Source organism: Camelus ferus, chromosome 9, assembly GCF_009834535.1.
Source record: "Camelus ferus isolate YT-003-E chromosome 9, BCGSAC_Cfer_1.0, whole genome shotgun sequence".
NCBI classification, from domain to species: Eukaryota; Metazoa; Chordata; class Mammalia; order Artiodactyla; family Camelidae; genus Camelus; species Camelus ferus.
The window spans coordinates 17,921,547-17,943,622 of NC_045704.1; the positions used below are offsets into that span (position 1 = coordinate 17,921,547).

General features: G+C 50.7%; 1 protein-coding gene across 7 annotated transcripts; it reads left to right on the forward strand.

Moving 5' to 3' along the window:
- Window positions 1-150: 150 nt before the first annotated feature.
- NUMBL (NUMB like endocytic adaptor protein) lies at window positions 151-22,076 on the forward strand. Of its 7 annotated transcripts, XM_032486012.1 has the most exons (11): window positions 548-770; window positions 4,317-4,401; window positions 6,112-6,222; window positions 6,848-6,987; window positions 7,998-8,072; window positions 8,161-8,235; window positions 9,251-9,391; window positions 12,821-13,010; window positions 16,413-16,718; window positions 19,382-19,504; window positions 20,641-22,076. In XM_032486012.1, exons 4-11 carry the CDS (start codon window positions 6,862-6,864, stop codon window positions 21,276-21,278), a joined length of 1,674 nt encoding a protein of 557 aa, XP_032341903.1. In that variant the 5' UTR covers window positions 548-770; window positions 4,317-4,401; window positions 6,112-6,222; window positions 6,848-6,861; the 3' UTR covers window positions 21,279-22,076. The 7 variants fall into 7 exon arrangements, with proteins under 7 accessions (XP_032341897.1, XP_032341899.1, XP_032341898.1 ...); XM_032486006.1 differs by lacking the exons at window positions 548-770; window positions 6,112-6,222 and adding an exon at window positions 151-300 and having other exon boundaries at window positions 6,845-6,987; XM_032486008.1 differs by lacking the exons at window positions 548-770; window positions 6,112-6,222 and adding an exon at window positions 151-300 and having other exon boundaries at window positions 6,845-6,987; window positions 16,416-16,718.

Below are 22,076 nucleotides of genomic sequence, written 5' to 3' on the forward strand. Positions count from 1 at the left end.
ACTGGCAGCTGCTATGCCAAACCCACAGGATCGGGCGGGAGCGGGGGCGCTTCTGTGGACCGAACAGCGCCCGGGCCCAGCCTGGTGCCCACGCCCCCAAAGCTAAACCGATCTCGCACCAGGACACTGGGGTCTGTTCACTCCCCCTCCCCTTCCTTGCAAAAAATGCCTCGTCACCGCTTCTGCCCGCCCCCGCTGGGCTGGGAGAACCGTGGGGTTAGCTGGAAGGTTTGGGGATGTGGGACGGAGAGGCGCCTCCAGAAGCAAATCTTTCGGACGCGGAACATAAAAGGATCTGAGGTCAGGGGTCACAGGGGAAGGGACCCCACTCCGGGATGGCCCTGGGGGAAGGTGTCAGCGCGGTTCACGTGCGTGCTCAGCCCCAGGTCTGGCCAATGGGCGTGGCGGGGTGGTGGCCACACCGGGAAGGTGGGGTCATATTTGCCTGCAGGCGTGGCCTGCTAGGCAAGGGGTGGGGTCTCTTTGCATATCCAGTAGGCGGCGGGCCAATGGGCGGGGCTGGGGCGGGGAGCAGAGGTGGGAGGGGCGCTCCCCCGCCCCTGGAACGGAATCCTCTCGGGAGTGGAGCAGGCTAGCGCGCGTGCATCCCGCACCATCCCCCGGCCCCCGGCCCCGGCCCGCGTCAGACCGAGCTGCCGCCGCCGCCACAGCAGCAGCAGCAGCAGCAGCACTCGGGGATCCAGGCCCAGCCGGGGCCGCGGGAGGCGGGGGCGCCTGGGCCCTGGATGTCCCGCAGCGCGACGGCCAGCGTGAGAAGGGCGGGAGAGGGGGGCTCGGGTGGGGGGCGGCGCCGCTGCTGATGTGGCGTAGGGTGGGAGGCGGCCGTGGCGCCCGGCTGAAGAGAGGGTGCCAAGGCTGGGGAGGGTGGTCCTGGGTGGGGGTCCAGGAACAGGCTCCCGACCAAGCCAAATCTTGGGAGACAGGGGTCTCAGGCACAGGCCCTCTCCTGCCAAGGCCGTGGAGACCGAGATCCCAGACTCAGACCTCCCCCTCAAAAAAAATCAAAGACAGGGGAACAGATTCTAGGTATAACTCCCTAGGCAGGGTTTTGGGTCTGGGGTCTGGGACACAACCCCTATTTCAAGACAAGGCCTCCAGGAGGGGATTCCAGACGAAACGCAATCCTCCCCCTCCCTGCCTGAGGAAAGGAGGTCTCTGAGCACAACAACCCTCTAGGCAAGGTCTTGAGGATGGGGTCCCTGGGCAGTTTCCCCACCAAGCCAAGGCCTGGGAGATTCCAGGCACAGTCTGTCCCCAAGCCTCAGAGGCGTCCTGGGCATAGCATCCCCCCCAATCGTTGGGCGGCGTCCCAGGAACAGCCCCTTCTCAAAACAAGCTCTCTGTGCCTGGGACTCCCCGCCTCCGCCCCATCAAGCCTAAATAAAATAAAGGAAATTTCAGGCAACCCCCATCAAGGGCTTAGTCAAGGGTCCCAGGGCACGGGTCTCCTGGGCCACCCCCTTTGTCCCTGGGGCTTCCCAGCTGTCTGGGAGGGGCCCCACCCGCAGACAATGCGCCGCCTTCCCCTCCTGGTTCTGGCCCCCCAGGCTTTAGGATTCAGGCTGGGCCAGGGGGCGGCTCCCCAGGGACCCGGTGCAGCCCTGTCTGTCCGCAGCGTCTGCGGTGTCGGCGGCTTTGTGTGTTCTACCTGGGGGGAAGGGGAAAGCAAGCGATGGGGAGGTGGCTAAGAGTGTGACCCTGTGTTTTTGTGACTGTGACTGCCTGTGTGTGTATGTGTGTGAGCTGTAGTTGGTGACTATGAGGAATCTTGTATGTGTGTTTCGTGCTTGTGGTTGTGTCTGATAGTGTCTGTGATTGTGTGTGACCCCAGCATTTGTGTGACTGTGTATGTGCGTATGATAGCTCCTCACTGTGCAGAACCCTATACTTTTTAGTCTGTCTGTGTTTGCATGTGGGCATGGCTGTGGCTATGTGGTTGTGTCTGTGATTATGTGTTTTGTGAACCCATGTATGTGTCTTAGTAACTATAAGTAGGTATGTGACAGTATATCTGTTGAGTCTGGGGTTGGGCATGTGTGTGGCTGACTGAAGATGTGAGTGGAGTTGTGACTGTAAGTGGAGTTGTGTCTATGACTCTATGTCCATGTGCGACTGTCCTAATGACTTCAAATGTTTGTGGTTGTGTCTATAACTGATTTTATGTGTGTGTCACACACGTGTTTGTGGGACACACAACTGTGCTGGCAACTCTGAGTGTATGACTGCCATTGTATACGAAGTTACGTTGTGCTTACGTGACAGGTTGTGTGCTGGCACTCTGACTTGTATGTTTGTGTTTGTGTGTTCACAGCCATATCTCTGTGTGACCAGGGTTGTGTAAATGATTGCATCTAGCTCTGTGTGTTGATACTGAGTGACTGTATGCATTTATAGTTGTGTATGTGTGATTTGGGTTTCATATTTGACTTGGGGTCTGAAACCCCAACGGACTATTAATAGTGGGTTATTTCGTTGCGTGTGACTCAAGCTGTAGGTGTCTATGTGTGGTGGCACCAGGTAATTGTGTGTGTTTCTGGGGGTGGGTGTATGTGACTGGCTTCCATGTCTGTGTGTGACCGTGCATGTCTGTGACCCTGAGTGACTCTGGGTACTCGTATCTGTGTCGTGGTCTATAAGAGTGTGTGTCTATAGCTGTGTGGCTGTTTGGGGCCGGGGTGTGTGTGTCCCTGAATGTGTGCTGGGCTACTTACGTTTGAATCTGCGTGATTTAGTGACAGAGTGACTGTTTCCTGACTGTATACGTGGCTCTATCTGGAACCCTGTTCTGTGTAAACACAGCTATAAAAGTGCTCTGTCGGGGTCACTGCATTTAGAGCATATACCTGACTGTGCACTTGTGTGTGGGGAATGGAAATCATGTGCTGTGTGAGATCTTGTGTGTTGGTCCACATGGGGCCCCATACCTGTCTGTGGGACTTACGTGTTTGCAGGAGGAGAGACTGTGTTCCTCTGTGATGCTATGACATGGTACAGCTGGGGACGGCATGTTGGGTGACTGTGGATAAATGCACTATGACCGGGATATCTGGCTGGGTACTGTGGACACTGATGCTGTGTGACTTTGCATACGTGACTGCTTCTGAAATGTGTACGGCTATGACTCTGAGCCACTGACTGTCTGGCTGTTGTCTGAGGGTGGCTGTCCTTGGGGACAGCTGTCTCTGAATGGTTGTTTGTATGTCTTGAGTGTGCATGCCCGTTTCTTTCTAATGCATGAGCCGTGGCCACTGGGGTCTCTGTGTGGGACAGAGTCTGGAGGACCGTCCATCTAAGTGTGGCTGAGACGGTGACCAAATGTGTGCCTCTGTGACTGGGATGTGTGACTGTGACAGTGTGTCACCAAAAAGGTGTGCTGGCGTGACTGATCCAGTTGGGGTTGAGTGTCCTTGGGCAGTTGTGTGTCTGCTGATGATTAAACACATGTGCTGGGGCTGGGTGTGGCTGGGTGCAACCACGTGTTTGTCAGTATGTCTGCATGCATCCATGACCAGATGTCCACAGGCAGCAGGGGAGCTGTGTGTGACCAGTGTATGTGACTTGGTGCTGACAGGTGACCTCTGGCTGGGTGTGCTTCTCCTTGGGTGAGTCTGTGACATGAGTATCTTGCGTGGGTACCTGAGGAAACAACTATCCTTGGGTGTGGTTGTACATGGGCTGCCCCACTGGGTGTGCCTGGACCCAGCTCTTTGTACGTGGCAGAGAAAACAGAAGTGACCAGATATCAGTGGCTGATATGCCCAGATGTCTGTGGCAGCACCAAGGCAGGCTGGGAATCTAAATGCCCATGGACAGACATCTGTAGTAGAGACTATGTGTTTGCAAACATAGGTATGTGGCCATATATTTATAGTGGCTGTGACTGTTGATGCGTAGCTGTGTGATCCGATGTGTGTAGCTGTGGTTGTGTCTGTGTGTAACTAAATGTACAGGGGCTGGGGACAAGTGGAACCAGGAGTTGCCTGGATACACGTGACTGTATGTGTGTGTACAGCCCTGGACGTGTGTCTAGAGGGCAAGGCCACTCCCTGTCACACCAGCCCCTTGGGTACTGAGGGCCTCCTGAGGCCAGGACATCCCCAACACATGCCTCCGAAACACATCTACTCATTGCAACCAGGTGGCTGATCGCCTTAGTAGTAGTTGCTATGACAACCAGGGCTCTCGTAGGGTATCCTGAGATGGAGGGGGGTTGCTTGATGTCCAAAGACTGGGTGAGGTTGGGGACTGAGCCCACCCCAGGCCAGCTTCTCAACTTTCCTCCCTCCTTTGGGCAGGGCGGACCCAGGAGGCCTGAGCAGCATCTGCCCCCTGCCCCCTTTGGGGCCCTGGGGCCCCCTGAAACCTCCAGGACGGAGCCAGGTGAGTGGCCAGCTGGGAACAGGGCAAGAGCTGAGTGAGTGGGTGGGTCTGCCTAGCGCTGCCAGAGGAACTGTCCCTGCAGTCACACAGGCTTAATCACATTCGTGAGTGGACACCCTCACATGTCTTCCCTGCACACTTGCTGACTGCGTTCATAGACACACTCACACTTGGACACTCAGACACACACCAACATCCCCACACCCACAGGTGCAGGGTCACACAAATATACAGACACAATCCTAGACAACACCCAGACTCCCTCACAGGCGACCACAGACACTCACCAGATACAGACTCAGTGAGTTTTAAGGGAGCACTCTCACACAGATTCCCTGACAACACACACTGACCCGCACTTTACAGACAACAGCCACACTTTCACCAGCGGACACAGCCTCCCAGACAGCACATGTGTGCTCCTGCCTTCACAAACGGCTACACTTTTGCACACAGACACAGTCTCACAGATAATACTCAATGGAATACTACTCAGCCATAAAAAATAATAAAATAATGCCATTTGCAGCAACATGGATGGACCTGGAGATTGTCATTCTAAGTGAAGTAAGCCAGAATGAGAAAGAAAAGTACCATATGATATCACTAATATGTGGAATCTAAAAAAAAAAAAGACAAATGAACTTATTTACAAAACAGAGACAGCTCACAGACATAGAAAACAAACTTATGGTTACTAGCAGCGGAAGGGGGTGGGAAGGGATAAATTAGGAGTTTGAGATTGGCAGATACTAACTACTATATATAAAATAGATAAACAAGAAGTTTATACTGTACAACACAGGGAACTATGTTCAATATCTTGTGGTAACCTATAATGAAAATGAACGTGAAAAAAATATATGTATGTATGTGTATGACTGAACTGTTATGCTGTACACCAGAAACTGACACACCATTGTAAACTGACTATACTTCTATAAAAAAAACAAACAAAAAAAAACAAATAATACTCAGCACTCTCAGACCACAGCCACATTCTCACATAATCACCCCCTCAAAAGTAACATGAACACACTCTCGAAGACAATAAGCTCACAGTCTTACACACCCTCACAGACACAGGGACGCATACAGCCCCACCCACAGAACCACACTCATGGAACCATACTCTGCAACAACAGCCACATGATCTGACTCGGACACACCCTCACAACCAACAGCCACAGACACATAGCCTCACCAACAACAACCACACTCCTGAACAGACACGGTGCTCTGGGTAACTCTCACAGACACACACTGTCATGGGCAACAGTCATCAAAGACAACTGCCACACCCTCACATGGACACACAGCTTCAAAGACAACAGTTACGGACACACTTTCAAAAACAACAGCTCCATGCTCAAACACAGATCCATCCCCACATTCACATAACATTCATACTCACCGCCACTCTCACACATAGATACTGTACAGCAACAAGCCTCAGGGTCCTATACTCACAGACAACAACCACGTTCTTGGACACAGACCACCCCCCGCCATGGGCAGCAGTTCACAGACACACACAACAGCCATTCTCAGACCTGCGTCCTCCTGTACAGCCTTCAGATATACACACGCTCACAGACAAGAGCTGCGTGCTCAGATCTAGACACCCGGGAACACACCTACTGCACACTTGCTTGCACATGCACAAAGTCCCCATCTCCTGTTGGTGCTCTGTTTGGGGTTTCCCCTCAGCCTCCTAGGACTGTCAGGATGGCTTATCAGTCAGCGAAGACACTCTTCGTCAGGGAAGACTGTCTCAGTGGCTGGCCACCTCCACCCTCACCGCTACCTCTGACATTGCAGGTGCAGCCCCACCCTGGGTGCCTTGGGGTTGACACAGTTTTCAGAGGGGAGGAAGCTCAGGGTCCCAGAGACCAGCTCCTGCCCCCGATACCCTCTGGCTTGGGCTCTGGACCTCAATCTCTGGACCTGGGTTCCCCCACATGGGACCCATGCAACTCCCAACACTTTTGCCCTCTGACTACCTCACCCCCTGACCCCAAACCCCTAAAATCCCTGACTTCATGACCTCTGACTTCTATGCCCTCTACCCCCCGTGCCCTCTACTGCCTTAACTTCCTGTTAGTTTGGATCCTCATGCCTCTTGCCTGTCACATCCCCAATCTCCAGACCCCTCAAACCTGTGACTCACAGCCCCTCCACCCCAGACCTCCTTTCCCCTTAGTCCCACATCTTCTGAATCCCCACTGCTGATTCTCCCACTCCCCTGCCTTAGCGTCCCCTTTCCTGGTGTCTACTGACTGCTCTTGGTCCCCTGAATGTCACGTCCTCTGACCCAGTGATCCCCTAACCCTCTTACCCAACTCTCATGTTATCTGACCCCATGCTCCCTGAGCACTGTGTCCCCCCACCTTGAGCCCCATGACTCACCCTCGCCTTGACTCTCACCCCTGTCCTTTGTCAGCAGACGAGGTGGGCACTATGAACAAGCTACGGCAGAGCCTGCGGAGGCGGAAGCCAGCGTATGTGCCCGAGGCGTCGCGCCCACACCAGTGGCAGGCGGATGAGGACGCGGTGCGCAAGGGCACGTGCAGCTTCCAGGTCAGGGTGAGTGGGCGGGGCTCGCGTGGGCGGGGCCGCGGCTGTGTACCAGCGGTTCGCTGTGCGCATGCGTGTCTGTGCCGGGTGAGTTGGCTGAGACCTTGTTCTATGTGGAAGAGACTTCACATCCTCATAGAATTGTGGATCCTGCAGAAGCAGGACCCCATGACGTGGGTCCTTCAAAGTTGGGGTTAAAAACCAGGACACATTCTCTGGTACCAGGAAAATATTATCTGGGGCGGGGTTGACAGGGGAGGGGTCGCATTCTGCCCGGAGTGACGCAGTTATGTGGGAGCTCACAATTTACAGGGGGCACTGGAAGGTCACAAAAATTATGTAGCATTTGCAAAACCCTCTGCTGTTAAGTGCTTTCTGGTTTAGACCACCATGATCCTTCACAACACAGACTATACTTTATAAGGAAGACAGCAGGATTTAGGTTCAAATCCCCACTCCATCCCTTCCTGGCTGGGTGACAACAGAGGATGCCCCGCCTTAGTTTCCCTTCCCCTAGAAGCGGACCTTAAGTGTGAAGAGTCCACTGAGAAGTACAGGAAATGCTGGTGAGAGTGAAGAAGGGAAGGCAGCTAATAAAGGGTGTCTCACTAAACTATAGTTGTTGGTAACTGAGCTTGATGCCACTAGAGAATTCTGGAAAACAGAGCCTCCCACCCATGGGGTGAGGGAGCTGGGACATATGTACCCCAGCTCCCATCAGTCATTGCATGGGGTCAGTCTTCAGGTATAGATGCAGACACTGGCACTCTGAAGGACACAAGTGACATGTTAAGAAGGCCTAGGGAGAGAGGCAGGGTGGGAATCACTACTACATGCTGTGCTTATCCCAGTGTTCCTGGGATAAGAATGAGGTACCCACCTTGTAGAGCTGAGGTGCAGAGTAAATGAGGCAATACATATGATGTGCTTAAGACATTGTGTGATGCATTGCAGTGGCTCAGTGAACACCAGGAATTATTAATTACTGTGCTTATTTCTCCCATCCCCTCCCCACCAAGTACCTGGGCCACGTGGAGGTAGAGGAGTCTCGGGGGATGCATGTGTGTGAAGATGCTGTGAAGAAGCTGAAGGCGGTGAGTGAGGGGCTGGAGCAGGGAAGGGGCAAGGTCAGACTGGAAGAGGCAGCCCTGACCATGCCCTCTGTCCTCCTCCTCCATCCAGATGGGCCGGAAGTCTGTGAAGTCCGTCCTGTGGGTGTCAGCCGATGGGCTCCGAGTGGTTGATGACAAGACCAAGGTAGGAGGCCCGTGGGTCTGGGAGTGGGCACCAGTGGGTGCCTCTCTTCAACCAGCTTCATTGGGGTCAAGGACGCCTTCCCACCCACCTCTAGGATGTCCCTCCCTCGGGGACCTTCTGGACGAAGCCATGTGCTCTGGTAACTTCTTGGCACATCTCACAGTCATAATTCAGGATTGAGTCCTGTGGCTATTTGTGAACTGGCATGGATGGTGGGTGAGAGCACAGACTAGAGCAGACACCTCAGCTCAGATCCCAGCTCACCCACTTACCAGCTTGGTGACCTCGGGTATGAGGGGGTATGAGATTTAACCCTTCCGTGCCTCACTTGCATCATCTGTAAAATGGGGATAAAAGTGGACCCTACCATTAAGTGAGAAAGTATATGCAAATAGTTTAAAACTATGCCTGGTACAGTGTAAGTGTTCCAATCAATAAAGTTTAGCTATTATGTCCTTATTGTCGGTCTACCTGGCCAGACGGGGGCACCACGGGCCAGGATCTGGGTACCTGTTTACTCACCAATGAATTCCCTGCCCTTAGCCCAGAGACTGCCCTGGGAGGCAGCCAGCACATGATGACAGTTATAGGTTAATGACTGAACAGGATTGATGCCTTTGCACAGGCATTCCCCCCAGCCTGAAATTCTTTTCCCTGCCTTTTTGCCTAGTTAATACCTCCTCCAGGAAGCTTTGCCTGACTCCCCCCAGCCTGGGCCAGTCACCTCCTCTTGCTCCTGAAGGCCCCTGTGCTCCCCCGATCCCAGCCCTGACCCCTCAGCCTGTGCCTCCCTCATTACAGCCTGGCTGTGACTCTGGCCTGTCTCCATCTGGTGATGGGTCTGATTCCCACACTAAACTGGGAGCCCCATGTGAGCAGGGCCCACAGCTGTTTCAACAAGTGCAGGGTCCCCACCCTGCTCAGGACAGGATATAGAGCAGACACTAAGGGAATGTTGGATGAATGCATGAAAGACAGTTCACGTTCCTTTCTTGGCCTCCCCGGCCCCTCCCAGGACCTGCTGGTAGATCAGACCATTGAAAAAGTCTCCTTTTGTGCTCCGGACCGCAACCTGGACAAGGCTTTCTCCTACATCTGCCGTGATGGGACTACCCGCCGCTGGATCTGCCACTGTTTCCTGGCGCTCAAGGACTCCGTGAGTATCACCAAACCCCCAAAACCTGCTGACTCTTCTCTCCCGTGTCCCAGCATCCCAGCCCCACCCCCAACCGGCTGTGTGCAGTTGGGCAAGTCGCTCACCTTACCTGTCCACGTTATCCGTGCCGTGTCCTCATCTGGCAAAGGGGGTGTACTCACAGCCCCTAACTTACAGGATTATTGTGAAACTTGAGGGAGTTAATACAGAATATTTGGAATAATGCCCGGCACTTAGGAAACACTCAGGAAAACATTAGTTATCCTCCTCCTCCTTGCTATCAATAGTTCTTCATGTTTCTCAACTTTTCTCATTGAAGATTATATACATACACTAACATGCACAGATGGCCTGGGCAACAGCTCCATGAATTTTTGCTTATTTTTGAACCCCACCCAGGTCAAGTGGTAGGGTTTCCTGTCCCCGGCAGCCCGTTTGGGCCCACCTGAAACAATACTCTCCACCCCCATACCCACTCTTCCCTTCAGCCTCGATTCATTTTTCCTGTGGTTCTTTATATTTGGGCGGGGGTGGGGGGAAGGCAAGGTCCCCTCTGAGAATCTGATGAAAGTGACAAATGGACTATCTTCTGAGGAGCATTCTCACAGGATTCTGAGGTGTGTGACAGAAAATCCCCAGATACCAGTGATTTTGGTGAAATAGAAGTTTGTTTCCGTTTCATGTGAAAGACATCCATAGGCAAGCAGTGCAGCACTGGTGTGGCTCCTCTCTCCTTTTATCTTCTTGCTATGCTGGAGTATGGCTTCCACTCCATGGTCCAAGATGAATGCACATGCTCCAGCCTTCTCGTCTTCATCCCAACCATGTAAAGGAGGGCTGCAAGAAGAGGGGCACACCCTCTGCTTTTTTGGGAGGTGTGTACCCACTTCCAGTTACATACTGTTGGCCAGAACCTAGTTACATGGGCATCCCTGGCTGCAACAGGTGGAAAATATAGTCTTTATTAAGCATCAGAAGGAGCAGAGAGCCGGGCAGACTGGGTCAAATTGTAGAGTTTCCTGCCCCCAGTGGATTCCCTCAGGCTCTACCAGGGGACAGTTCCTTTAAGGCACCACTGCAAAGATGAATCCACCTCTCAACGCTCAGGGTTCAAATTCTAAAGAGAGGGTATGGGATTCACCTAGCTTGGGTCACTGTTTTCTCGTTGGCTGAGGAGGATGGAGCACCCAGACTGATTTATCCAGTGTTGAAGAGGAGTTCTCCAGAGGGTATTTGGGGTGCTGTTATCAAAGCAGGGGGAATGGTTAAGTAAAACAGAAGCTGTCCATCTCAAACCCAAACAGTCTCCACTCAAAGATTTCCCATCCTTTCCTTCACTTTCAGAAATTCCAACTCCAAATAGCCCTGAGCTCCCAAAACTTGTTGATACCCCCCACTTCCTCAAACCAGGGGAGAGCAGACTGAGCCAGGAGGCTGTGTTGCCTTTCTCAACTTGGTCTTGGAAACTGCTCAGCATTGCTTTTGGGGTATTCTGTCTGTCCAGGCAGTCACAGAGGTCTTCCAGGGCTAAGGGAAGAGAATAAAGACTCCACCTCTGATTGGGGAGTGACAAGATTCTGGAAGACCACGTGGGGCCAGAAATTTGTTGTGGCTATTTTTGGAAAATACACTGCCTCATGGTTAGTGAGATTTGGTATCAAATCAGCTGGCTGCGGGACCTTAGGCACAAATGGCTTCTTCTTGCTGGGACTCAGTTTCCTCCTCTATAAAATGGGGATAATAACAGTGGCTGCTCACAAGAAAGCATTCATTACGGTCACACACAGAAAGCTCTTAACAGTATCCTGTAATAAGTGTTTAGGAAATAGGAACAGTTGCTGTCCTTTGAAAAGTATCTGGAGGTGAGAATCAAAGCAAGAAAAGAGCAGGGCTGTCTCCTCTGGGTAGAGTGTGACAGTGGCTGAATTCCTTCCCACTTCTGAGCTTTGGGTTTTAAGCATGAATCAGTAGAATTCCCAGGATTCCCCAAGTTTAACTTTTGTGTGTGTGTGTGAAATTCACGTAAAATTAATCATGTTAAACTGTACAATTCAATGGCATGTAGACATTCACAATGCTGTTTAACCATCACCTCGATCTAGTTCCAAACATCACTCCTAAAAGAGACCTCATGCTCTTTAAGTAGTAGTCACTGCCCCTGTCCTCCACCCCCACCCCAGCCCTTGGCAAATGCTAATCTGATTTCTGTCTCTATGGAGTTAGCTTTTCTGGATAATTCATACAAATTGAATCATACACTACGGGATCTTTGGGGACTGCCTTCTTTCATTTAACATAGTGTTTTTATGATTCATCCATGTTGTAGCATGGATCAGTACTTTGTTCCTTTTTCTAAACAAGTAAGTCCATTTTATGGATAGACCACATTTTACTTTATTCATCCACTGAGGGATCTTTGGGTTGTTTCTACCTTTTGGTTATTGTGAATAGTGCTTCTCTGGATATTTGTATGCAAGTATTTGTTTGAATACCTGTTCGTTTGTTTGTTTTTTAATTAAAAAAAATTTTTTTGCAAGGCAGGAGGTAATTCTGTTTCTTTATTTGGTTTTTTCAATGGAAGTACTGGGGATTGAACCCAGGACCTTGTACATGCTAAGCATGCGCTCTACCACTTGAGCTATACCCTTCCCCCATGAATACCTGTTTTTAATTCTTCTGGGTATATACCCAGGAATGTAATTGTTATTAAATAATATCATATAATATAGTAAATTTATATTTATATTATATAGTATTAAAATATATTATATTTATAGTATAATAGTATTTACAGTATAAATTATATTACATAGTATAATATAATTAATTTACATTCCTGTAGTAAATTTATGTTTAATCTTTTGAGTAATTGCCAAGTTGTTTTCCATGGTGGCTGCCCCATTTTACATTCCCACTAGCAGTGTATGAGGGTTTCAATTTCTCCACATCCTTGCCGATATATATATTTTTTATAACCGTCTTATAGGTGTGAAGTGCTATCTCATTGTGGTTTTGATGTGTATTTCCCTAATGGATAACAATGTTGAACATATTTTCATGTACTTATTGTCCATTTGTGTATCTTTTTTTGAGAAATATCTATTCAGATCCTTTACTCATTTTTATTTGGGTTGTTTGTCTTTTTGTTAAGCTGTAAGAGCTCACTATATATTCTGGATACTAGACTCTTACCAGCTATGTGATTTGCAAAACTTTACCCCCTGCAATTTTGCTGAATTTATTTATTTGCACCAATTGTAAATCCTTTATGATTTTCCACATATACGATGTGCAGATGGGCCCTGAGGCCCAGAGAGGTGAAGGGACGCATCAGGGGTCACCCAGCACCCAGCTGCTGGAACCCAGGGCTCCTGCCGTCCAGTCCGCACAGCGCAGCGCCGCTAAGCCCGCCCCAAACTCTTTCCCCAGGGCGAGAGGCTGAGCCACGCCGTGGGCTGCGCGTTCGCCGCCTGCCTGGAGCGGAAACAGCGGCGGGAGAAGGAATGCGGGGTCACCGCCGCCTTCGACGCCAGCCGCACCAGCTTCGCCCGCGAGGGCTCCTTCCGCCTGTCTGGGGGTGGGCGGCCGGCAGACCGCGAGGCTCCGGACAAAAAGAAAGGTGGGTGCTGCCCGCTGGGGAGGGCGGGGCACAGGCTCAGAGGATGGGCCCGGGGTGGGGCCAAGGGATCCCGCTGGGGGTGGGCGGGACGGCTGCCGAGGGGGCGGGACTCTGCAGTGTACACAGCATGGCACCAACCACAAAGTTTTGCTACAGTTTATAAAGCATACTTCAGTTTAAGGAGTCCTTTGGGCAATAATCTGTCGGCCACAAATCCCGGCAAAGTTCACCGAGCGCTTTATTATCCGCTAACCCAGGGAGAGGTTCCCAGACTTTTCAAATTGTGTATCCAGACCTGTTAATGGGTTGTGAAGTCAGCTTGCTGGGTTGTGGCTGGCATTTTAAGGATTGAAATGGAAAACAATAGAAAATATCAGAGTAACTGAATGTAGTAAGGGTAAGTATAGTTAAACAATGCTTTTGTGTCAATGTGTGTGTGTGTGTGGAACAGGTTACTATGTAAAAGGTGTTTCTTATTCTGGGTTGCCATCATGAAAGTCTGAAAAATACCTGGAAAATTCTGACATTCTCAGTCAAAGGCAGACAGGTTGTAAGTTCTCAAACTGTGTCTTTTAAATGTAAGTGTATTGTGTGCCGAATCAAAATGTAATTTTTTTAACTTAATTTTTTTTATGGCGGATTCTAGTTTTTAAATTTTTGGAAAACACTGCTTAAAATTTACAAAGAATTTACCATTGAGATCCAGATTAAAGGAGACTGAATATATTTGACAGATATTAATAAATGCAATGTGTGATCCTGAATTGGATCCTGGATATTGTAAGTATACAGATATACATTCTGTCTATATAAGTTGAATATATATGTATATATATCAAAAATATGTAGAGATATGAACATCCATAAAGGGCATGAGTGGGATAACTGGGGAAATTGGAATATGGACTGCAGATTAGCTAATAAATAGTATCATATCCATGTTAAATTTCCCAAGTGAGAAATTGTACTGTGGTTCTGTAGGAGACTGTCCTTGTTCTTAGGTACAAGCTGAAGGTTTTAGTGTTGAGTAAGCTGTCTGCAACTTCCTCTTTTTTTTCTTGTTGTTTATCTATTTTATATATAGTAGTGTGTATCTGTTAGTCCCAAACTCCTAATTTATCCCTCCCCTCTCCCTTTCCCCTTTGGTAACTGAAAAGCTTGTTTCCATGTCTGTGAGTCTATATTTGTTTTGTAAATAAGTTTATTTGTAACATTTTTGGGGATCCCACATATAAGTGATATCAAATGATATTTGTCTTTCTCTATCTGACTTCATTTAGTATGATAAACTCTAGGTCCATCCATTTTGCTGAAAATGGCAATATTTCTTTTTTATGGCTGAGGAGTAGTCCATTTATATATATGTGTGTGTGTGTGTGTGTATATCTGTCTCACACCTTCTTTCTCCATTCATTTGTCAAGGGACATTTAGGTTGCTCCCATGTCTTGGCTATTGTATGCAACTTACTCTTAAATGGTACAGAAAAAATATTATGGAAGGAGAGACATTAAATATGGTAACAAGCTAACACTGAGGAGCATAAGTTAAGAGAACATGTGTACTCCTTGTTCCATTATTACAACTTTTCTGTAAGTTCAAAATATTTCTAGCCAAAAAGTTAGGAAAATAAGTTTTTATCACTTGCTAGAATATTAGAGTTTACAACTTATGTTTTTCTTTGTAAAGTATGTGACCATTTACAAACCTTTTGACAAATTTAGAGTTCTTCACAGCTTACAAAATAGTTTGCGGTTTACATCATCTATTAGAATTTGTTAAGAATTTTATTATCAGCAAAGCAGATTACAAACTGTAGTTAACAGGGGGCCTGAGTATATGATGTTCTATTGTTTGCAAAAGAACACACTGAGTACACAGCCCTTCACAGTTTACAAATACTACTTATATAGGATCTTAGAATTTACAAAGAATGTCATATGCTTCAGAGTTTGCGAAGAATTTTTACTGTTTCCAAAGGATATTATCATTTGAAAGGATATTATAATTTCCAGGTGCTTTGCATTGTAGAAAGCACTTCAGAACTTACACGGCAAAATTAGAGTCTACAGAGTGATGTGTGATTTGCCGAACACATCGCACAGTGTTTTGCCATTGAAGCACTGATTCAGTCTCAAGGCACCCACTTTTACAAAGAACTCTCCCCAGTTTAGGAGTTATGGAGCAGTGCACTGTCCCACAGTTGTTTACTGTGCTTTTGTGGGATTCCAGAGCATCGAACATTCACTGCCTCAACTATGACTCTCTCAGGATTCCTGGGGAGGCAGCATGGGGATGTTTCTCCCAGGTTTAGTTGGGGACGCTGGAGCCCAGAGAAGGGAGGGGACTTCCTGAGGCCCCAGGTGGTGGGGGCAGACGTGGTTTCCCCTTTCCAACCTGTCCCGGGCTGTTTCCACTGCCCCAGCCAGGCCTGGGTGAGAGCCTTACCACCCCTCGTGGAAGACGGGAGAAGTGCTGGGTGACCTCCCTGCCCAATTTGGGCCTGAGTTTAACCTCACCAGCATTCAGGCTGCGGCTCAGCTGAGGCCCGGATTGGAGGATGGCTGTGGGTTTGTGTGTTGGCAGGGGTGGGGAGACCCTGCCATTGACAAGCCCACCTCTCATGCTGAATTGAGAGACCAGCTACCTGCAGAGAACACCCTGGGAGGAGGGGGTGGGGCAGCGAGCCCAGGCTGAGGGGCTGGAACAATCTGGAAAACTCACAGGAAGAAGCTGGGTCTAGAACAAAGGGTAGCAACTGGAGGGAGAGAGGAGGTACCTGAGGTGGGAAGAATGGTGGGAGGCAGAGAGAGAACAGAGCAGATGGAATGATGGAGGAAGACAGCATGACGTGGAGAGACAAGGCCAGAGGGAGAGACAGGTGAGTGCAGCTTCTGCAGTCGGCCTGCCCCTTCCTAGCACTGATGCTCAGGCAAGTCACTTGCCATTGCTGGGCCTTAGTTTCCACATGTGGAAAATGGGGCTTATGGTAGTATTGACCTCACTGGGTGGTTGTGAGGACTGAATGAGTTAATACTTGCAGGGCACTTGGAACAATGCCTGATACATTGGTCAAGCACCAAATAAGCCCTTAATCAGAAAGGGAGACAGTCGGTCTCAGAGGGAAAATTCACAGGTGTAGTAAAGGAAGACAGATGGGGGGCAGAAAGCTTGAGATACACAGAGGGTCAGGGTAGGTGATGACTCCCCACGGGCCTGCTGGGGAAGCTGGTCTTGGCTTGGATAGGGATGAGGGACATTTCGGGGCTCTGACCAGCCTGTTTTGAGGGCAGGACACATGGGGTGAGGAAGCCAGCATTGGAAAACAATCAAAGGGACTGGGTAGGAGAGGCCTCCAATGCCAAGGTGAGGTATCTAACCACCTGTCACCCTCATGTCTCCAGCAGAGGCAGCAGCTGCCCCAACTGCAGCTCCTGGCCCCGCCCAGCCTGGGCATGTGTCCCCAACACCGGCTACCACATCCCCTGGCGAGAAGGGTGAGGCCGGCACCCCAGTGGCTGCAGGCACCACGGCGGCTGCCATCCCCCGGCGCCATGCCCCCCTGGAGCAGCTGGTTCGCCAGGGCTCCTTCCGTGGGTTCCCGGCGCTCAGTCAGAAGAACTCACCTTTCAAACGGCAGCTGAGCCTACGGCTAAATGAGCTGCCTTCCACGCTGCAGCGCCGAACTGACTTCCAGGTGAAGGGCACAGGTGAGCCCGGGGCTCCGTGGGAGGGAACGTCAGGATCAATGCCACTGTCTGTTGTAAGCAAGAGATAGAGGAGGCAGCGCACGCCATGATTGATCAGCACTGTCTGTCACAGGCAGAGGAGAGAGAGGTGGAACACAACATGATCAATTAGCCTGTGTCTGCCATCAGCAAGGGAGAGGAGAGAGGTGGTATAAGTGGTGATCGATTAGCAATGTCTGCTCCGGGCAAGGGATAGCAGAAAAGTGCAAAAAGTCATAGCATTTAGTAACGTCTGCTGTAGTTAGGGATGTGAGAGGTGGCATACAGCATGATTCATTAGCAAAGGGCATAGGCAAGGGAGAGGAGAGAAGCTGCCCAGATGTCATGTTTTCAGTCAAGAGGAGACTGCGGCACCACAGGCTGATGCTTCCTCCAAGCGTTTGGCCAGTAGAGCCATGAGATCTGGCCAGGGGAAAGATACAGGTTCAGAGAAAAGAAAGATTGTGGTAGAGTAACAATATCTGCCTAGGGCAGGGAGGACAGAGTAAAGGCAGACATCATAATCTCCTTACAGTGTCTACCATGAGCAAGAAAAAAGTGAGGCAGCATGCCACATGGTTAATTAGCAGTTTTCCGTGGGCAAGCGAGAAGAGAGAACAGGAGTGTTCTGTTTTGCTCAAGGGATGACTCCCAGGGTTTGGCCTATGGAAACATGAGGTGAAGGGTGAAAGTGAACATGGGGATCATGGGGTCATGGAGCGTAATGATAGATTCATGATGTCGCTTGTGGGCAAAGAATTGGGCAGAGGGAGCACCCAGCATCACTGATTAGCCATGTCTTCCAGGGATAGTGATGAGGCAAGAGGTAGTACATCATCATTGATTAGCAAGATCTACCACGCTGGTGATAGGAGAGAGGCCGTACAGATGTCCTGTTTTGCTTAGAGGGAAGATGGAATTACAAGGATCAGTCCTTTCTTCCAGCATTTGGCCAGTAGAGCCACGAGGTCTGGCCAGGTGAGGGGGAAGGCAAGTAAAGAGTTCAATAGGAAGAAATCGTATTTGATTACTCATGTCTGCCATGGGCCAGGAAAAGGAGACAGCATATGTCATGATTTAAAAACAGTGTCTGCCATGGGAGAGAAGAGAGAGGTGGCATGGAACCATGTTTTGCCCAAGGGAGACAGGCAGGAGGGCTGCCTTTCCTCCCAGCTGTCATTGAAGTCATGTGGTCTGGCCCGCTCTCCTGCTTCCTGATGCCAAATCGAAGACATCTACCCCTCATGGTCCCGGGGATTGGTGTGGGAGGTGTTGATCAGTATCCAGGAGGCTGAGCCTCTCTGAAAGGTGACTGCTGAGCAGATGCCAATGCTTGTTGAGAATGACACACACTCACTCCATGTCCTGCACACACCCTCAGATCTGCTGTCCTCATTAAGCAGCCTGCCATTAAGCACACCCCCAGGGCTGTCACACCTGTTCCCTGAGAGGTGGCAGGGGCCCCCGGCTTTATTTGGATGCCTCACACACCTGTAGCCACTTGCACACTTGCTTAGATGTGACTTGCCATGTAGAAATGTCATGGACTCCCACAGATGTCACACACACTCAGAAGCACACACTTGGAGTCATGAGCACCCAAAAATCGCACACACTTGGAAGTCACAGAACCTGGTGTTACCATTACACACACTTAGCACATATCCAGACATCACACTCAGAAATCACACCTGCAGATTAACACACCCTCATCAGCCACACACCCAGATTCACACAAACTTGGAAGTCACGTATGATGACTAATGTCCGGTTCCACACATCACGCAGGTGGATTGGCTCACGCTGGGGAATCACAGTCAGGATGCCCCACACCTGGATTTCAGTCACACTCAGGTGCCACCCTCTCAGAAGCTGCACACCCTTGTGGACTCACAGGCACAATCATCACAGAATTGACCTGGAAGCCACTTACCTTCCCACCTGGGCACCCCCATGTCACACCTGCCAACTCCTACAGCCAGTTTCTTTCTGATGCTCACTGGAGCATCATGCCCACTCCCTTGGATACAGGCCCTTGCTGAGCTGTCACAGGCACTGGTCACATGCCACCCTCGATGGTCCTCTTGTCTATGTGGTGCCTTTGCTCATCCCAAACCCTCATCAGGCCTCCGCACCTGCTCAGTGTCTCCCGTCTCACAGGCACAGGTGCATCTCTGCCCTCATGATGTATGTTACATGCTAGGCCTGGTTGGGGGACAGGACCCCACTTCTCCACCCAAGCAAGACAGATGGCCCGAGCCAGCGAATGGCAGCGTGGCCAACATCCATTCTGTCTAGTTGATGCTCATGCCATACACGTGGTTGAACATATTTTTTAATTAATGTATAGTGTTAAACATTTAAGGTATTTCTTCTGGTTTGTGGCTACACATGACTCCTGAGGTCCTCCTTGTTTTGGGGTCCCTGTGATTGTCAGCCATCAGATGTCACACACTACTTGGCTGTTGTACCACTCAGCTGTCTCACACACACATGCACAGTTACCATGTTTGTGGCCGTGGCCACTCAGTTACTGCAGATTGGACCCACCAACCCACACATCTGGTGGGAGCCACTTGAGGGGATGGGATCCAGGGCAGAGGCTGGGCCTGTTCACTGACCTCTGCCCTTCCCTGACCTCCTAGTGCCTGAGATGGAGCCTCCTGGTGCCAGTGACAGCGACAGCATCAGTGCTCTGTGCACACAGATCAGCTCGTCTTTCGCCAGTGCCGGAGCACCAGCACCAGGACCGCCACCAGCTTCAGCAGGTAAACTCAGCCCTTCTACTGGGGCAGATGCCCTGCAGCCCCCTCCTGCATTCCCCTTCTCCTTACAGGGCTACCGCAGAGAGGCTGGGAATCTTGGAATCCCACAGGCTTAGAACCATGGGTTATCTAAGAGCCATGGACTACCATAGAACCATGGGTCATTTAAGAGCTATGGGATGGGGCTGGGGGTCGGGGGAGGGCATAGCTCAGTGATAGAGCGCATGCTTAGCATGCATGAGGTACTAAGTTCAATTCCTAGTACCTCCACTGAAAAAAAATTTTTTTAATTAATTTTAAAATAATAATATTATTTTTTTAAAAAAGAGCTATGGGATCATCCTAAAATCATGGCATCAATCACTTTAGAACCACGGGGTCATCTAAGAACCATGGGTTCATTAGAATTATGGGGTGCACCTTAGAACCATAGGATTATTTTATTTTATTTATTTTTTTAGGGTTTACCCATGGAATCAATTTTAAACCTTCCTGTTTTAGAATCATAAAATTTGGAAACTTACAGCCTTAGAATGACAAGATACTAGAGCCTAGCAGACTTGGGGCCAGGAAACCTTGGAATCTCACAGCCTTAGAAGAGTGCTTGCTGAAAAAATAGCACCATGGAATCACCGTAGAACCATGAGCTTATCCTAGAACCACGGAAGCACCTTGAAATTACAAACGATGTAAATGTGGAACTCCAGAATCTTAGAAAACACAAACTTAAAACTGCTGAAACTTCCACTGTGATGGAAGAGTATACTCTAAGAAAGACCCTGGCAGACCCTAGCCTCCTAAAACAATACATTGGCAAAATATTCGAGCCAAGGGTGATGTTAAAAATGTTTAATAACACATTTGGCACTGACCCATCAGAAGGGAAGCTGGCCTGGGTGATTGTCAGTCTTGCCTCTACTTTTCCATCTCAGGACTTTAGAATCTCAGAAATCTATTTTCTTAGCCTTGCAGGACCCTTGTGAGGTCCAGGACGGTCAGGCCTTTTGCCCAAAGTCTGCTCAGCTAGTGAGGGGCGGAGCTGGAGGCAGGGCAGGCAGCCTGGCTGCAGAGTTGGCTCCCGGCCCAGGGTTCTCTCTGCTGCAGCCCGCACCCCCTAACTGCCCCTCTCCTCTCTCCAGGGACTTCTGCCTGGGGGGAGCCCTCTGGGCCGCCTGCAGCTGCCTTCCAGCCTGGACACAAGCGGACCCCTTCGGAGGCCGAGAGGTGGCTGGAGGAGGTGTCCCAGGTGGCAAAAGCGCAGCAGCAGCAGCAGCAACAGCAGCAGCAGCAGCAAGCGGCCTCAGTGCCTGCCGTGCCCCCTGGCCTGCAGCCCTTCCCTGCCCCCATGGGGCCCTTCGACACCGCACCTGCTCAGGTGGCCGTGTTCCTGCCGCCCCCACACCTGCAGCCCCCTTTTGTGCCCGCCTACCCAGGCTTGGGCTACCCGCCCATGCCCCGGGTGCCCGTGGTGGGCATCACACCCTCACAGATGGTGGCCAACGCCTTCTGCTCAGCCGCCCAGCTCCAGCCCCAGCCTGCCACCCTGCTCGGGAAAGCCGGGGCCTTCCCACCCCCTGCTGCACCCAGTGTCCCTGGGGGCCAGGCCCGTCCACGCCCCAATGGGGCGCCCTGGCCCCCGGAGCCAGCACCTGCCCCGGCCCCTGAGTTGGACCCCTTCGAGGCCCAGTGGGCAGCATTAGAAGGCAAACCTGCCGTAGAGAAGCCTTCCAACCCCTTCTCGGGCGACCTACAAAAGACCTTTGAGATTGAACTGTAGCCCAAGCCACCCTGCCCACCCCATCATCTCCAGGTGCCTGACGCCTGGGAGTGGAGGCCCAACCTCTCCCCTAGTCCTCCCTGGAGCTGAGGCCCCCAATATCCCCTCTATGCCCTTTCTCTTTACCACCTCCCACAACCACTACAGAACCGACATTGTGACGCCCAGGTTGCGACGGGATGGAATTCAGGGACGGACCCAGCCTGGCTAAGGGACCCATTTCACTGCCACTGTCTGGCAGAGCTCCCTTTCCCCCACTCCAGACACAGGGGGATGGCCACAATCCCACCGAGTGCTCTCTGTCCAAGCTACATTTCCCAGTTTCTGTTATTGTTCTTCTACCTTCCAGTGTTGGGTGGGATGGAAGGGGGACCACCACCCAGGAGCCCTCCTGGGCCCCAAACGAGCACCCAGCCCAAGCCTGGTCATTCCTCAACCCCATACACAGCACAAGCAAAGGGCTTCCCTCTGCCCACCTGCTGCATTCACTGCCAATGCTGTGCTCATCCCTGCCACCCCTCCCGTCCCCTCGGGGACCCACATCTTCCTTGGGCCAAGGTCTCATGGGGGTAGGGGCCAAGTTGAGGGCCCAGGAGGCGGGGTAGGGGGGAGGAAGGGAGAGAGGATGCTCAGTTACCTCACGTCAGTGCCCGCTGGGGAGGGGTGTCCAGGAAGAAGGAAGGGGTGCCTGGCGGGTACTTTTCTATCTTTTATTTCCAGATTTTTTTGTATCTAAACTTGCAGATTTGTATTATACAAGGACAGCCAATAAAGGAAGAATATAATGGTGCCCCTCGA

Coding starts and splice junctions, on each gene's coding strand:
- NUMBL (XM_032486006.1), top strand. CDS start 166: ATGCCTCGTCACCGCTTCTGCCCGCCCCCGCTGGGCTGGGAGAACCGT. Junction 8,073..8,160: donor CTGTGAAGAAGCTGAAGGCG/GTGAGTGAGGGG, acceptor TCCTCCATCCAG/ATGGGCCGGAAGTCTGTGAA. Junction 8,236..9,250: donor TGGTTGATGACAAGACCAAG/GTAGGAGGCCCG, acceptor GGCCCCTCCCAG/GACCTGCTGGTAGATCAGAC.